At 46.0% G+C, this 17,457-nt stretch overlaps 1 protein-coding gene across 1 annotated transcript in view; it reads right to left on the reverse strand.

Annotated features, from left to right (window-relative positions):
• LOC119441446 (cytochrome P450 4V2-like) overlaps positions 1–17,457 on the reverse strand; it is a 59,861-nt gene that overhangs the window by 26,139 nt on the left and 16,265 nt on the right. Inside the window, exons 2-6 of the mRNA XM_037706063.2 lie at positions 9,877–9,986; positions 8,458–8,546; positions 2,257–2,456; positions 997–1,066; positions 490–616 (exon numbers count right to left, since the gene is read on the reverse strand). Coding sequence (XP_037561991.1) covers positions 490–616; positions 997–1,066; positions 2,257–2,456; positions 8,458–8,546; positions 9,877–9,986 — 596 coding nt within the window. The remainder of the gene's footprint in view (positions 1–489; positions 617–996; positions 1,067–2,256; positions 2,457–8,457; positions 8,547–9,876; positions 9,987–17,457) is intronic.

Below are 17,457 nucleotides of genomic sequence, written 5' to 3' on the forward strand. Positions count from 1 at the left end.
ATAATGGAGTAAACATTTATTAGAAATCTAAATAATTACTGAGTATTTGATTGCTGAACTCTCCAGAACTGACAACTCCTTCAAGCCTACCAAAAACGCTAGAATGGGCTCTGCATCAGGTTTCCAGCGCTTGAATCAGAATTATTAGGTTTGAAATTCAGTGTATCAAAAGTGATACGTTGAGCTTTGTGGAGTTAAATATCTTTAGTGTTACACTTTTCGTGTTACCGCTCTACTGGGTAAAGACAAATAAGGTAACGCGAATGCATGCTATATCAGTATATTTGAGCTCGTCGTAATGCATTTTACGCCGCTTTATAACACGCATAAATGAAATTAACTAGCATTATGTCGCTTATGTGCTGTCATGCAATGGTTGCAAGCGCTTTTGCGTCTAAGCCAGCTACGACGGTCCAACTTATTGCTGCGAGCTGCAGTGCCTAACGGACGTGCCATGCAGTTTTATGTGGCCAGTTAACGATTTCTTACGCCTTTGACGATTGCTTCTATTTTTCTCAGTGTTTTCTGGAACAATCTTCCACTGGGGGTAATGTTGTAGATTGCGTCCAGCCAGTTCCAGGGTTGAAATGTCCGTGAGCTTATGAGCACTGTCAACCTGTACGTAAACAAAAACAAGGAATATAATCACGTGAGAAGCTTGAGCCTGCCCATCCAGGTTCGAGGACAAATGCACGACACGAGATAAATGCAAAAGCGCCCGTGTCCTGTGCATTTTGAAGCACGTTAGAGATCACCGGGTGGTCCAAATTAATCCGCAACCCCCCACTACGGCGTACTGAAATTTAGTTTACCTTCATGGAACTTCACAAACTAGGCAACAAGAAACATATCACCTCCAATAACCTTCGCTATGCTATACCTACTACCAACTTTCTTGCAACCTGTTTAAGATTTCTGTACATGTGCTCACTAGGCAAAAAGCGTAAGAGATGAAGAAGAAAATCAGCAAGACTTGTTAATGCGTCATGCACATACATGTGAAAGTAGGTGCCATAGTTTCCATGCTTCTCCTTTTGAACGCCGAGCTCTTCACCCAAGGCAAAGCCTGTAAAGAAAATGTAGAATGGTTTCATGAAGCCGTTCGCTAACACACTGAGCATCTGGGCCGTTCAAACCCGCATTGTTACGGGCTCACTTCATATACTAGCTTTCTTTTTATGAATGGGCAAGAGCAATTGGTACATATTATATATACAGCGTGCACCGCTTACTCACTACATTTCAGCCTATGATGCAGGCCATATACATATTTGACAGAGATCGCAATTCTGTTAATCTCATCTGTCAGAACAACCAAAGTGGACAAATTTCACATAATAATATACATATCACGTGAATTTGTTACAATGTTTACAAAGGTTTTGCAATAGTGCTACTCACATACTAGTGGTGTAGTTGAGATGCATGTATGATACATCAACTTTGGTTGTCCGCTTTAGATGTACTATCAGATGCAATTTACAGAATGGTGATATCATTTTTTATTGCTTAGTTACAAAGTTATAAATTTAATAGTTTCGTCTTCTGGAAATTTGCTATTTTCAACAATCTTTGCTAACAAATTGACAGCCTAAATCTAAAATTCGCACCAACAGTCACTAGATTATAAGTTTTTCTTTTAGGTGCAACAAACCTCATCAAATTTGGTGCAGTGGTTGCTGAGAAAAACGATTTCTCCTTTCCCATGTATTTAGATAGGAACCTCTGAGTTAAAGCTTCCTCTTAAGTATATTCCTCAGTTCTGTGACTTGTCCATAGGCACAGCATACGCGTATTGCCTTCCAAGTACGGACAGAAACGCCATTCACGGCCAACATGGGATCATGCAGGATTCCTGTCTACATATGGCGCGGCAGTGCTGCTAAAGCTGCTGCTTTTCGACTCCATCATTTATCTATTTCTATTCCAGCATCTTTGCGAATACAAAGATGCTGACAAATAAGGAGGTGCAACCGCAACGAGTCAGCAAGGAGCAGTTGATAGCTGGTCGCCAGGCATAATCATCGTGACTTTTGACCTTCCTCTAATTACTGTTCGTTGCATCCCCATTGAACCGCAAGGAAACAATGCATGCCTGATAGGTATTATATATATATATATATATATATATATATATATATATATATATATATATATATATATATATATAAGCGTATCTACAATCAGAATTTTAAGCCCGTCATGTAATTCTAGGGCGTTTACAATACCTCGGCAGCAAACAGTATATGCACTCACGTCCGATTATGTCCAGGGCGCACTTCTGCGCGTTTTCGAGACATACGACAGGCTCGCCTGGCGATTCCTTGAGAAGCTGGTCAATCTTCGCCACCAGGCAGTCAGCGTTTTCGCGCATGAAGCCCAAGTAGCCGTCCATGGCGCTTGTGTGAAAGGCCTGCATGAAGATCCTGCGCTTGGTTTTCCACGCATCGCCGCCGCTGCACGACAAGAAATTGGTCAAACACTGGATGAATCAAGCGAAGAGACTGAACCAGAGAGAGAGAAAGCAAAGAGAGGAAATGCAGGATGGCCAACTAGACGAGCGTCCGGTCCACACTATAGAAATATGAAAAGAGGGAGAGAATGAGCATGGGGCGCACACAGCACGACGAACAGCAGTAGTATAATCGGTTTAACTTTCGCGCTGAGACTTGAGCGCTGTTGCGCCATAGTGACGCCAAGGATTTCACAAATGCATTACATAGGCATGCGCCGACCGAAACAGACTAAGCAATTCATGAGGCTTATGAAAATCACTGTATGATGTAACTGCAACCACCTCCAAATCTATTAACACAAAACTCGACTTAGCAAAAGTGCACTGAATCCACAATAAGTATACATATAACTATAGTGCCCAGAATTGTAATAATTTTCACAGAAGCTTTCAGTTAACGGAGTTCGTTTTAAAGGCAGTAAATAGACACACGATAACGCGTCCACACGTCCACAGCATCTTTCTATGCTGAAACGAACTAAGACCCCCCCCCCTCCCGAATACATTAGGAAGGTAAAGACATTCATAGTAGATACTAGCCATTGCAAAATGCAATTCCATCGATAATGAATGTAGTGGCCTAACTTTTCAACCTGTGTGGGTTTATGGAAGGTATACCTTCAGGCCTCTTTATGTAATTTTACTTCAAGTGCCCTTATCTGGCTTGACTTCATCTGTCATTATGTTATGTGAGATTGCGTTAACAGAACAAAGAAAACACACTCAAACATGATAAACATGATGCAACATCAAGCAGCCAAATCAGTTACGCTCTTTAAACTCTGCCACAAAATAATGAATGTTCCACCTAATAACGTCAGTACTCGGGGCGCTATGGTGTAAAGCTATTCCAGTCTGTTTCTAGTACATTCCTGCGATTAGCCCTTCACGAGTGGTTAAAAAAATAATTGGGACCACGCCTATTGCGCCTTTCTCTCACGCGACGTCATGAAAACTGCAAGAACTCCCCATCGGATATGACGTGTGCGCACTGATTAGGCATGCTTAGGCCAAAGAAACTGGAAAAATTATTTCCGATTCTACGCAGTCTTCGCCATTAGCTCACCGCTGTATAGGCAACAAAATTTTGGGCTGAGCCCACTTCGCCTGCCTGTCACGCGATATAAGAAAACCGCGGAAACTTACCACGGCAAAGTGACATGTACACACTAAATATGCATTAATAGCACGAGAAAAGCTGCAATTTTTTCGCAGTAGTCGGCGACTGTCCGTTTGGAATAAAACAGAAAGATGTCTGCCCGCCAATCACTCTGGCATTGGCTACTCGGAGCTGCCGAGGAGAATGAATTTCTCTGAGTAACTTTTGCCTGGTAGTAAAACGTCATCGAGCTCTTTCGGCAAGTATACGACATCGCTCAGCAAACTCTTCTTCGCTGATGGTCCGTTGTAGAGCCATTTTTCTATCTCTGGTGCACGCCGCCGTGCTTTTCGACAGGCCACCGCAAGCTAAGCAAGGCCAAACGAGTTATTCGTAGACGCCGGCAGCACTGTCCCCACCCGCCATGGTTGATCAGTAGCTATGGTGTTGGGCTGCTGAGCACGAGGTCGCGGGATCGAATCGCGGCCGCGGCGGCCGCATTTCGATGGGGGTGAAATGCGAAAACAGCCGTGTACTTAGATTTAGGTGCACGTTAAAGAACCCCAGGTGGTCCAAATTTCAGGAGTCCCACACTACGGCGTGCCTCATAATCAGATCGTGGTTTGGCACGTAAAACCCCATAATTTAGTTTTTAAGCACTGTCCTCACCCGGTTATCTAGTTTCACTGTGCTAGCCTGTCCTCACTCCACTTCTGCAAAGGTTTTCGCAAGCCAAGGCTGGCTTTCTTTCTTTCTTTCTTCTTTCTTTCTCTCTTTCTTTTGAATTTCGCGCCGAAACTTGAGTGTAGATGCGCCGTGGTGACGTCCAAGGATGTCAGAGTATCTTTTCGTATGTGGCATTTTCGACAGAGAAAGAGTTCTCAGAGCTTGCTATATTGAGTTTCCTATTCCTTTAGAACACAATGTAGTGTTTCTTTACCGATAACCAATTCACTAGACCCAACAGGGCGCTGCCGAAGTCCATGACGTCATGGCGATCTGTTGCTCTAAATAACTTCAAGACAGCCTCATCCCCCGGTTGTTCGATTTTTGGGTAGTTTCTCGTTTAACGAGCAACTAACTAACTTCAAAGTAAGATAACGCGTAAACAACTTCGAAGACCATGCTTTGTGGAGGTGCATGAATCATAACGTTGACAACGTGCGACGCCTCGTGGGCCGAGTAGGATCTAGTTTGGCGTGCATATACAGCATATTTCCAGGCGCCCCATCAGAGCAGCAAAGTTCTGGCCACGCAAGTCTGCGCTAGATGATCATGCCTGACAGCGCGTGTCGGTGTTTTCCGACGCCAGTGATGCGCACGCTGAGTCGGTAAAGATGGCGCGCACGTTCCTCTGCGCACACTTCGTCCACATGGTGCGGGAAGCTCGAAAAGCTAGAATTCGCTGACCTGTTCAACCAGAAGACACTGTGCAAGCTAGCAACTCGGCGAACGAAGAGAAGACCGTAACTCATAGAGAAGTCACGCTGCCCAGTCTTGCTGCGATTTCTGACGCGCTCGCTGCAGCTGGGAGTGGTATTTACGAACGCTGATTGTTGCCCTATTGAAATGACTGATAAGCCAAACGTGTGACCCTTGTGGACCTGAAGGAGCCATTGCACACCTGTTATGCCCTCAGTACCGCTTGCGTCCAGCGCATCTCTTTAGAGACCGCCACTAAGCTGGCTAGACTCCAGAACATTTTTTGAGACAAAAAAGTCGCAGTTTCGCCCGAAAGGCGAAGCATCAAATGCGATAGCAAATTAGTAGAGATCTATTCGGAGTAGGGATAGTAGTTTTATCGGCTGCATAAGCTTGGACACATCCGCTTACTAACCGAATTAACAAGCGTGGTGTCAGCGCGCACAAGCAAACATGAATAGATCACAATGAATGACCGCAGACAAGGACTGTCAAAACGCTGGTAGCAATCGCAGCCGCCGCAGCGGGCAAGCTTCGTGTGGTCTATCGCTTCAAAGGAAACTGAGCGGCGGATGCACAGCGCATACAAAGGTCAGAGCCGTGTGGAGATAAGAGACCGTGCGGGCGACGGCCACAGCCGTGCAAAGTACGAACGGAGTTGTTGGCAGAGTAGAAGCTGCGCCCCCCCCCCCTCCCTCCCGCCCTGCCTTACCGCTTTGTTGCTTTCGCGTGGGAGATAGAGTGGCAAGTTCCCCTTACGCCCGATTGCAAGATACGCCTTAGGTGCCGGAGCGCAGCGTCGCCCTGCTCCCTCCCTCCCATACCCCCACGCCTTTCGCGCGACGGTCGCGTTTGCTTTCGGCCGTGCGTTCGCTCTCCGTGATAGCGCGCGCGTCCCCCCACCCCACCCCCGCGCGTGCTTTCGCTCGCGGCGACGATTTTATCGCCCTTGGAATCTATACGGAACCTCACGGCGACGGCGACGGCGGCGACGACTGCGACGGCGACGCCGACGCCAGAAATCCGGTTTAAGTGTCCATATAATTGTTATCGCAATAAAATATTTGGGCCGTGGCCACATCCATCGCTGGCGCAGAAAGCTATTCAAAAAGGGTAGCAAACCGCACGTTCATCTGGCCGACCTCCCAACGTTTCCTCTCCTTGCTATACCGCTCTCTCTACACTTCCCGCACGCTGCATTTTAGCAAAAGAAAAAGAAAGAAAAGAAGGTATTTTCTTTATCATCTCGTATGCACGCATAATGCTGGGGGCTCGGTGAAACAACGCAATAATTAGCTTGAAAATGACCGTGCCCCTTTTATAAGTTATCAATTGCAGGATGTGAATGCAGAAATGCGTATGATTAATTAATGAAAGATCAATGCACATCCGCGTAATACAAATACGAATGTGAACCATATAAACACTCGCTTACATCTGAAATATTTCTGAAATCTGTCACTCGAGCAGGCCATATAGGCTTGTGCGTGTTTTCAATGTTCACGGCTACACTCGTACAAGGACGGATGTGAAAAATAAAGGTGCCTGCTACACTTGGGTCTAAGCTGTTTCACCATCTTGCAGTTTCCCCCAGTCTTTCATCCGCTCACTCTCAGAGTGGGGTAGTTTAAGAAAAAATGTGGTTGATCCCTCTTATATAGGAATCGGTATAGAACACGAAAGTGAAACGTGTCTTCACAGAAGTAGTGTAATGTTTATTGCACATTGATATATAATGTCTATTGGTGTTTTGTGGCTAAAGCGCCCTTAGGCGTTGATGCACCCACGCTGACGCCTGGTGGCACGTCTCCTCCATCACGACTACCAACGTCGATGACCATGAGCAACCGTCGTGCATATGGAAGCTGCACTACGCTGCACACGCTAGCACAACGCGAAAGACGAAGCACGTAACTGACACACTAATACAACGCGCAAGACAAAGCACGTAACTGAATCGTCACCGAGTCAAATCAGCGCGTACAGCGCGTCGTAATTGCAGCCTCCGCGATCAACTTCAGAAACATTTTCAGAGCTAATTGCGGAGGCCACGCTCCGCTGTGCTGAGTACGGTGAACGCCACCTAGGTGGCGTTGGTAGTGCTTCTTGATGCCAGCGTCCCTTCGAATGCTGGCATCGAGGCGTCGTAGTGCTGAGACCACCGAAGCGTTCACTGTCGGTGCGCGTTAGTGTCATAATGCAGTACTTCTCTTTTCTGCTCGTAGGCGGCGGCACCGCCCCGAGCAAGAGCGCGGGTACACGGAGGAGTGTTAGATATATAAGGCGCGTCTGTGTAGCTCTCTGCAAATGCGTTTGTGGCGCAATGGGTTAAACGCTCGGCGATCTATCGTCGCGGACCGAGAGGTCGTGGGTTCGATTTCCAAATTTTGCATGTTTGTGGAACTTTTTCTTCTGGTTTCTTTCTTTGTATTATGTTCGTGTACATTGTAAGCTGACGTATTTCCGTGACGGAAATACGTCAGTGAAGTCTTGGTGGACCCCAGCATAAAACACTTTCGTGTTAAAATTGTCAGTTTCGGAAAAAAGCAGCTTGGCTAGTGTCCACAGGCGAGACTGTTAGAGTAGCCTTAGCTTTTCCTTTTACGCTAGTTTACAGCATTAAATCACGAAAACAACATAAAAACAATATCGAAGTACGTGTACATACAGATTTTCAACCAGCCACTTGTGTACATTTGAAGGACCAGTAAATCCAATAAACGTGCACAATCAAGTAAAAAGAGGTCAGGAAGTTGCGTTTATTGCAGAATATCATTGGTAAAAGTGTATTGGCCTATGGGTTCTCGCACTTAATGAAATAACTGACTACTCTGTACATTAAAACGCGGGTGGTGTTCCTTTCACAGTGAACTGATAAAATGTTCCCGATTCCATTTAGGCTGTCCCAGGTAACGTTAGCCAAGCTGCTCAATGAAAAAGAAAGAAGATAAGGATACATGGTGCAAGATACCATATTAAAATATACGGTGTTCCGTCGTCAGGCCTCTGATAACCGCACACCGTGAGTCTTGTCTGTGTATCTTGAACCATGTTTTTTTAAAGATATTTATAAATGTTGAACAGCTTGGCTAACGTTAGCTAGGACACACGCTATACACGGGGCAGCGGAAGTGCGCAACCACATGATTTGCGTGTAAAACGCTAACGATGCTTATGAGTGTGCTGGTCGAGGAATCATTGCCCTATTTTTTACGCAGTCCCGGATGTCATCAACGTGCTCGTTCTCAGTCAACGTTAACTGCAGACGTCGACAGGCACTGCAAAGTTGCTTATGACTCCGCGGTTTGGAAGGTTCGCTGTTTACAAAGTTGCATTTGTTTGGCGTGATGCATTACTCGCTATATCTGAGTTCGTCTGAATGGATATTTAGTGTGCATGAAAAGAGGCGTGATTCACTCACATCATCAAAAGGCTTTTGTGCCCGAGCCATGGTTTCAGGAACCTGTAGAGAACAGGCTTGTCCGACTTCACTTTACCCATGAGGAGGGCCTGGAAGATGCATGAATAATTCCGCACATTGATGAGGTGTAAACTATGAGTCTTGATTATTGCGCGGGCTGTCCCAACTAAATGTCGCCAAAAAATAAAAAACAAGGGTAACAGAAGACTTTACACGAATGGTTTACGGAACTGCATGGTTTAGCGTTTCAGACCACTGATATCAGTGCCGCGTAGACACGTCGTGAAGCGGTACTTTTTACAATTCATGGGTTTTATCTTTGCGTAAGGAAAAAAAAAAGATAAAGCACACAAGATCTAGGTTCCTTTAAACGTTGATATCCGTCATTTCCCGATACCTTCCAGAATGTATGCATTGATGCCTTAGAATTGGGTAAGTTAACTGATGGTCGGCTAATAAACCTAAATAAATAATTATATGTGCACAATGAAAACAAATACACAAATACTCATGCTTAGGATAAACAATGAACAACACCCATCTACCTACAGTGGGCACTTTTCGCGTAAATCTATACGTTATATTTATTTCTTAGCGACATTTAGTTGGAATAGCAGGTATAGAAGTATGCACAGGAGCCGCGCATAGATATGTCGTGATGTGTGCCACTAAAATATGTACATAAGCGTTGTTCTTATTTTTTTTTTCATACACTGCAAGGAGAGAGAGAGAGGGAGGGACTACTTCGTGTACTGTATCATTGATATAAATATATATTTTCCTGTTTCACCTTTCCATTCCCTTCTCCTTCACTTCAGTGTAGTATAGCAAACCAGACGTTCGCCTGTCGGACTTTCCCGACTGTCCTCTCTTTTTCGGCTTTCTCTCGAAATTTTCGACCTATCGCAAGATAACATGATTGAAGAGTGTAGCCGATCTGCAATCGGGCTTGCCCTGCCTTTAGAATAAACTTAGCTGAGACCGTATTAAAACATCCATACAAATTGGTTATCAGAAGTGAGCTCTCGCAAAGTTTCTTTTTTTTTTCGAGAATAGTCGTACTATCCGGACCATTGGGCACGAATCACTGCGTCTTTTTTTTATTTGTCATTATTTCTATTTTTGGATCTCACGCTAATCAGTGCAAAACGAAAAAATGAACCTGCTTATCGTAAGGCTACCTAACTGGGCTTATTGTATAGTGCTGTTCAATTGTGTTAGGCAGCTTTTTCAGAACAGCAGTTACTGCTAATGGACATAATTGGCGATAATTCCCGATAACTCGGCGACTAACATGAAACACTGCCGTATAATCGGCTAGAATTCCACATTGTGAGATTTACGCTTTGTGTTCCTCCATTGAACATCCAGTGATGCAACAAGCTACTGAGAGAAACGTAGGAGTGCAATGGCCGTCACCTGTGCCGCTTCAGGTGTGTGTATTCCCACGATGGGTGTCAGGAACAGGTATCCCTTCAACGTCTTGCCTTCGTACGCTTTGCACACCTCGCATACGGCGCTGAACACAGCTACGGAGACAAGAAGGGACGCCACGGGTTACAAAGCATACACAGTATACGCGAGCACGCAACGTACAGAAGCACGCACTGTAACAGGTAACTAGGTTTTCAAGTTTAAAGCGAGTGTCCCGCAAGACGGCTAAGAGAACTTTTGTCAAGGGAAAAGTACTTCCAGTGCAAGGGACAACTATAGATGGTGCAGTTCAAAGGAGCTGCCGCGTAAGTTTATAGCCGCTTTCAGAGTAGCTTAATAGGCCGCAAAACGCAGGAGTACACGCATAAAACATTTCGTACAAACAATCGCACAGCTGATAATCCTGGAACATGTCACAAGTACCTGGCTTCCTGCGTCTACGGCGAACACTCATCACGTTCTGTGGTTGTGCTCTGGTACTCATGATATTAGGCACAAGATGTTCAGGGATGCTAAACTTAAATCTGATGTTCCAGAGGACTATACCCGTTGGATAATGGACAAATGCTCAAACTTATTGCTGCCGTATCTGCATACCCATGCCAAGGAATTTTGGACCGAAGACGCCGATAATACCGCTCGGGCAGCTCTTGACGACACACAGGAAGAGGCCATGCCACTTTCACGGTCCGACGCAGCCAGCAGACTTCGAGCGCTTGGACAGGAGATCACGCTCTCTCTATGGTGCACACCAAGCAGCCAGACCAACCGAACCAATCGTCAATACCACCTGCCCTCTTTCATGCATCTCTGTACGCCAACTGGACTGCGCCGAAGAGAGGCCACTCTGGATTGTCGCTTATGGCTAGGGGTGACATTCACGAAATCTTATTAATTTCTCATTGGAATGGCCGACAACGCTGCTTGCAATGCCTGTCTTTGCGAGGAGACGCTCGAACAGATTCTATGCGACTGTCCTGAATATAATGTTCCGAGACAGTCCCTGGTGTCCGTTCTAGCGCACCTTGACAACAGACCAATGTCAGTTGAAGTGATTCTCACATGTCGACGACAGAAGACATCGCAGCTGAAGACGACGAAGGGACTACTAAGCGACAAAGACAAGCGACGCGACAGGCACACCCTGTCGCGCTGTCGTGTCGCGGCGTGGAGTAACCACATGAACGCGACATCGCGAAAAAGAGTAGTGACGGATTTACATTGTTGTGCGAATAAATGTTATCTTGCGCGCTAAAGAAATCTCAATTTTATCAAAAGGTCAATGTTTTATCTGGACCTAGCTAAAATACGCTATCATCCCCAGTGAAAATCCGTCCCATGCATCCCCAGTGGAACTCCGTCCCATGCCGCCAGCGTAAGGTGCCGTGGAGCCATCTGTTCAGTAAAACTTAAAACACTTTCTCGGCTCTCGGTGGCGTCTCAGGCCTAACCAGGGGCGGATCCAGGTTTTTTCTAAAGGGGGGGGTCAGCTTCTGTCAATGATGATGATGATGATGAGGATAGTAGTCTTTCTTATTTACCGAAATTTACCCTTTTCCCTCACGATAAACCCGCGTTTTATACGGCTAAAGCAACACCTGTAGCCCTCCGTGGTGGCTCAGTCAGCTCAGGCGTTGAGCACGAGATAGCGGGATCAAATACCGGCAGCGGCGGCCGCATTTCGATGAAGGCGAAATGCAAAAACGCCCTTGTTCTTGCGTTGTAGTGCAGGTTAAATAACCCCAGGTGCTCAAAATTAATCCGGAGCCTTCCACTACGGCGTGCCTCATAATCAGAACTGGTTTTGGCACGTAAAACCCCATAAAGAGGAAAAAGACGTGTAGCGAAGCCAGGTATCGGTTTCTCCGAGCTTATAGGAAAAGGACGTTACCCAATACAGCCATGTGCTTGGCGGCTGCGCCTGATAATACAGGGTGTTCAAAACTAAGCTTTATGGTTTTCTTTAATTTAGGCACTGGGAGGCATGTGAAGACCACCTGTGCAAATAAGTTATGTGGCTAAGGGGGCACAAAGTGAGATGATAATTATCGGTGTGAGCAGTCCAATTAACTAAAATTCAACAATTATTTTTTGTTGACTGCAGTAAGTGGATATGTTCGTATTGAAAACTTAGAGACAGTCGAGTTTCTACACAGTATCAGTCGGAAGAATTATTCTAGCGTGTCCGTGCTCCGAGATATCAGACTCCAAATTTCAATTGTCGTACTGCGCAGAATAATCGAGAATAAAGACGCGACAATTCTCATGAATTCCCGTGAATGATCATGAAGCTCAGTGACCACTTCTGTGGAGGGATGGCGGTGCCATCTTCTCTCTTGAGTCATGGTGGTGTGTTTACTAGAGGGACGTTCTTGAATGCGGGCGTAACGGTCCGCTCCAACGCAGCAACCATTGCGCTGGCTGTTTACGATATGCGGATCACCGCGTATGAAGACTCACGACACCACCTACAAGAAGAACGATGTGGCGTAGTAGGCGAGAGCGCGAGCCAGCGTCTTCATGTTTTGTTTCCCACGCGACGTCATCCTTTTACACAAGGCGCACATCTGCTCCCGTTTCTCTAACCACGCGACGCCATCCTAGGCCCGCGCGCTGGCGTTGGTCGCTGACGTCACGCTCCCCCACTTCGCAGCCGCGGCTCGAGGCTTCGCCCCGCTCCGCGAGAACGCCTGACTCAGACAAACGGATCCGGTGGGCTTGAGCCTCCTATGCTTAATGTACGACAATAAAACTGCGAAGTTACAATGAAAAACTTGTAGCGTACGAACGGTACTGTGCTCGTACTGGATATTGTCAACGTGTAACTGTGATCACAATGAGTGCTACAGTTAAAAAAAGTTGCCTATGCGTAGTTCTTAGTTTAGCTGTTAGTTGTTATTATTAATATATAAACACTTCAGCAAGAGATCTCTTTCCTTAAGCAGGTTGGTCGCGGAACCGATGACAGCCAATGAGGCAACCGTTGACACCCCAAGGGGAAACTAAGTTAATCAGGCACGAAGGCGCTCGAGCGGACCTCGGCGTGTTTGACAAAAGGGACGTCCCCTCGTTCATTCGACGCCACCGACGGGACGAGTAAGGCACGGCAGGCGTAAGGAGGTCCAAGGTGTTCATGAGAAAAAATAACTACGGCAACTTCGCGACACCACACTCCTACGGAATACAACTAAGCTTGTGAGCGAGCTAGCTTTACTTCTATGCATGGATGATACCACTGGTACTCGCGAAAAATACTTTTGAACAATGCTGGTGGCCATATTTTTTTTTTTTTGCGACAGGGCCATCCCCCTGTCAGCGAGGGGGCGATGCAGAAATCTGAGGGGGGGGTCAGGACATCCGGACATCCCCCCTGGATCCGCGCCTGCGGCCTAACAGTGTCAAAACAAAACAACCGATCTCAATAATAACGACAAGAGAGCGCCGATACTTAGTCTTCAGCTAGCGATGAGGTGAAGCGATGACTGACTGTACTATTTATTTTTTGCTGTCACAGCAGAGAGCAAGTTGCAAGAGCGAATTCAGATCGAAGCGGGCAGACTGATTGCTGCCATGTTGTTGTGCAATCGCTGTCCCCAGCGGATGTCGTCGCGCTGACTTCCGGGCGACAAGCGATATGTTCTGGCTGGCCAGAAACCGGCGACACGACCAGCGACAGCGACGGATAGCCCTCTGCGACGGCAAAACCTGTCGCTCGTCGCCGTCGCTTGTCGCTGTCGCTCGAAAATCGCGTGCACGCGGTTGCGCCTTTAGGTTTTAGGGGCGAAGCTCCTTAGGGTGTGGGTCTGTCCCTCCTCTGTAGTATGTAGTAGTAGTAGTAGTCGTCGTCGTAGTAGTAGGTAGCCACGTCTACTTTTATGAAAAAAAAAAGAATTCCGAAAGTTGTGTCGAACAAGGGACCCCTCGCTTCCGAACGCGAGGCGCTAACCACTATGCCACGAAGCGCACATGGACAGACGCACCACGATGGCAATAAATACCCAACATTAACGAAAGACTGCGCGTTTCTAACGCGTTTGTGCTAGCGCGTTACGGCCCGTGCAAGAAGCTGGTGTAAGACGCTGTGGCCTCTCCGCCTTACCCCCGTATTCATAAACGCTGATGGCGTCGGCAAACGCGGTGCACGTTCCGGCATGTGTAAACGGCTGCGTAAGACGCTGTGGTCTCTCCCCCTTACTAGAGAGTACTGCACGTTTCTAACGCGTTTGTGCTAGCGTCCCCTTAAGTGGGAGATGGTGCAACTATAATGAAGGGCGCTGTTATAAAATAGGAACGACGTCACATATGGCGCGTGTCATTGGTGGAAGTCAATCGTTCGATTTAGTGCGGCGAGACTGGGCGAATTACACGGAAGATTCACGGTTTACCGATGATTCCCTCCGGAGCTTCGCCCACTCATCATCATTCACCCCGTGGATATGCGGTGTTTTTTTAAAGAAACGGGCTTGGACAAGCGGCTGTGACAGGGATGTCACGTACCACACAAGAGTGACGGACTGTGACTGATGACGAATGTGCTTTTTTATGTGCTCTCTCTCTCTCTCTGCTCCCCATCTTTCATTCCCCCATCCCGCTTCCATGTGCAGGGTAGCAAAGTGGTTGTGCTAAACTGGTTAACCTCCCTTTCCCTCCCTAAACTGGTTAACCACTCTTTCCTTCCTTGGACATTGTCCCTTCAGCAATCTGTTGCACATCACGGCGATACACCAGCTTAAATCCGTGGGCAGCATTAAAAAAAGATACTTCCAATGATCTGGCGAACTTCAACATGTTTCAAATAGCAACGTCGAGAGGGCACTTCCTTTTAATAACGTGTGCATTTATGGCACTTAGTTGGCACTTTGTGCAGCGTTAAAGCGTGTGTTTTGCACATGATTTAAACACAGCGATAACGCAGCACTAAGTGTTCACTAAGTGCCGTAAATGCGTGTGGTATTAGAAGAAAGTTACTCTCGATGATCCTAACCCAGATGTCTTAAAACTCGGCTGACCTTCTGAAATGTAACATTTTTAAATGCTGCCAATTGAGTTAGGCTGGTGTATTGCGGTGAAGTTCAACAAATTGCCGAAGGGGTGGTGTTCGAAATTCCTGGGCATGATAGGGCTGCGTGCGTCTGTTTGATGTTCCTTTTCTTTTAGATGCTATATTTACGCCTTGCGGCTGTAATCGCGCATATTTCATAGCGGTGGTCCCATCAATACGAAGTTAAGAAAGACGGTCACTCCTGCAAGGAGTCTCGACATGTGAAAACTTCCTGCAACACTTGCACAGAAAGCAGCACACGCGTCATCCAATTCACCGCTGATTTCCCTCTTTCCTTCCCTCCTCTCTCTCCCCGTCATCTTTGTGTTGCCCTTTCCCATTCACCCGTTGTAGGGTAGCCAACCGGACGTTATTATGGTTAACCTCCCTTCCTTCTGTCTTTCTTTTCCTCCTCCTCCTGCAACACTAATGTGGGCAGCTGAAAACCTCGCGAATTATTTTTATGCTAATAATGCATAGGAGCTTTGGGACATCGCTTTCAAAGGATTGTATCCTGCCTAATTAAGATAATGTTTGTCACTTTAGTAATTTATGGTCCGACTATTGTTTCTAATGGTCGAACAAAGCGCCTCGAGCAGCCAGCCACGCGGCAATGTTGCGTGTAATCGTGGGCTTCTTTCACGCTCGGAAAAACACTTTTTGCACGTATTGAGCAACTGAAAGCTGTATCGGGAGTTTTTCATGCTTCTCTACGATTTACTCATTGACACTTTTCATCTAATTATATTATTTGAGAAGGTGATTATTCATTTAAGACTAATTATGTAATTAGGCGGAATCCCAAAAACATAATTTCAGTATTTCCAAGCAGCGGCAAATAACATTACCTTGGTTCTGTCCAGCTACGTGGTATTTGCCTATTTTTAAATCCTGGTGCATGATAGCTGGGACACCCTGTATAAAACTTTGGACCATAAGGGATGGAAAGTTTCCATTTAACTTTTCCAAAGCGGTAACATGCCATTATGAATGACCCATAATGAAATGTTACTGCATGCTTTTATTATTATTCCAGTGTCGAGGCGGTGCATTCCAACTGAGGCCGACAGTGTCCTGCGAGCGCTGTTCGCCTTTTCTGCGGAATCGGGAGTTCTCCGCATGGTCTAACCATGCGGGAACGCATTCCTCGGTCGTTGGCCCTGTCCTCATCTCCCAATTGGCCAACTCCGTTACCCTTAATAGGCCGATGAGCCATCCCACTCTCAATAAAGCTTTACCATACCATTATTATTCCAATAATCCACTTATACTCAAAAGAAAAGAAAGAGTGTTCCGCCATGAAATTTAACTTAGGCCGTGACCTGTGAGCTGTGCTACATAACGTTAAGTACGTTATATCGTGTCAAGGCCTCTTAATGACGGCTTCCTGCCATGAAAGTTCTCGTCTTTTGTATTTATGTCAGTGCTCATGCAAGAATGCAAGTCTACTTCGATGCATTTCCTAATGTATATAGGGTTTCCCAGCTAATGCTATCCATGCTGCTAAAATTTAAAAAAAAGCATAATTTAGAAAAGATGCTGCGAGGCACGATTTCAGGGCTTACTGTGGCAGGTCGTCAGACCTCCGACTACAGAACACCGTAGGTGTATCCTGCACCGTGATTGTTAAATATTTTGGTTCCTTTAACAGCGTGGCTAACGCTAGCCAGGACACACGATATCTATTTCACCATGTAAACCCCGCTTCTGCTTCAGCCAGAACAGTGGAACTAGGTTTGCCATTTGCTCTGAACGAACATTTTTGCCATTGCCACAATCTAGAGTGCTTCGATGTCCTCCTAGCCGAGGCCTCCTACATCCAGGCGCCCTATCGCAGTTAAGCATGCAACGCCAGCCCTTGTGAAATGGTGGATTGTCTGTGGTTTCAGATAAAGTCACATCACTGGTTCTATCTTGGAATCGGTGATAACCCAACCAAGCGAAATCGTTCGCTTCATTTAGCTCTGCTATTGTTGTCGGGATCTATATTATGTGCGATTGATTAATTGATCGATTGATTGGTTGATTGATAGATAGATTGATTGATTGTAAATATTGGCAGCAAGTATGTCGCCCGGTTCGGCACGATGCTGTATTTTATTTTTAAAAGACATTTTGTGAGGTGAATTGAATCCTTACAGGTATTGAGCAGTTGGCTACTTAGTACACGCTGGCCAATAATTTGCAATATTATTTAAAAAGGCAAAATACACGAGAAATAATAATTGCTCTTTTAGTAAGGGTCTTGAGTCTTTATTTATATTCGAGTTTAGTTCGTTTCTTCAATTTGCAGATCGCGCTTTCTACATCCTTTTATGAGCGAATTTGTGTGCGCATTAGGCTTTGGTGATGTTTCATGCCTGTTTGTGCGATATCACAATGCTGTACGAAACCTTTTCCCCCTTTATTTTATGGTTGAAAGAGACCGTCTGTGTCATTGCTGTTTCCTTCACTGTTTCCTTCGTCAATACCGTTTCCTTCGGTCAATACCATATAAAATGCGGAAAGTTCTATATTTATGGACG

The sequence above is a fragment of the Dermacentor silvarum genome, chromosome 2 (genome assembly GCF_013339745.2).
Source record: "Dermacentor silvarum isolate Dsil-2018 chromosome 2, BIME_Dsil_1.4, whole genome shotgun sequence".
Taxonomy (NCBI): domain Eukaryota; kingdom Metazoa; phylum Arthropoda; class Arachnida; order Ixodida; family Ixodidae; genus Dermacentor; species Dermacentor silvarum.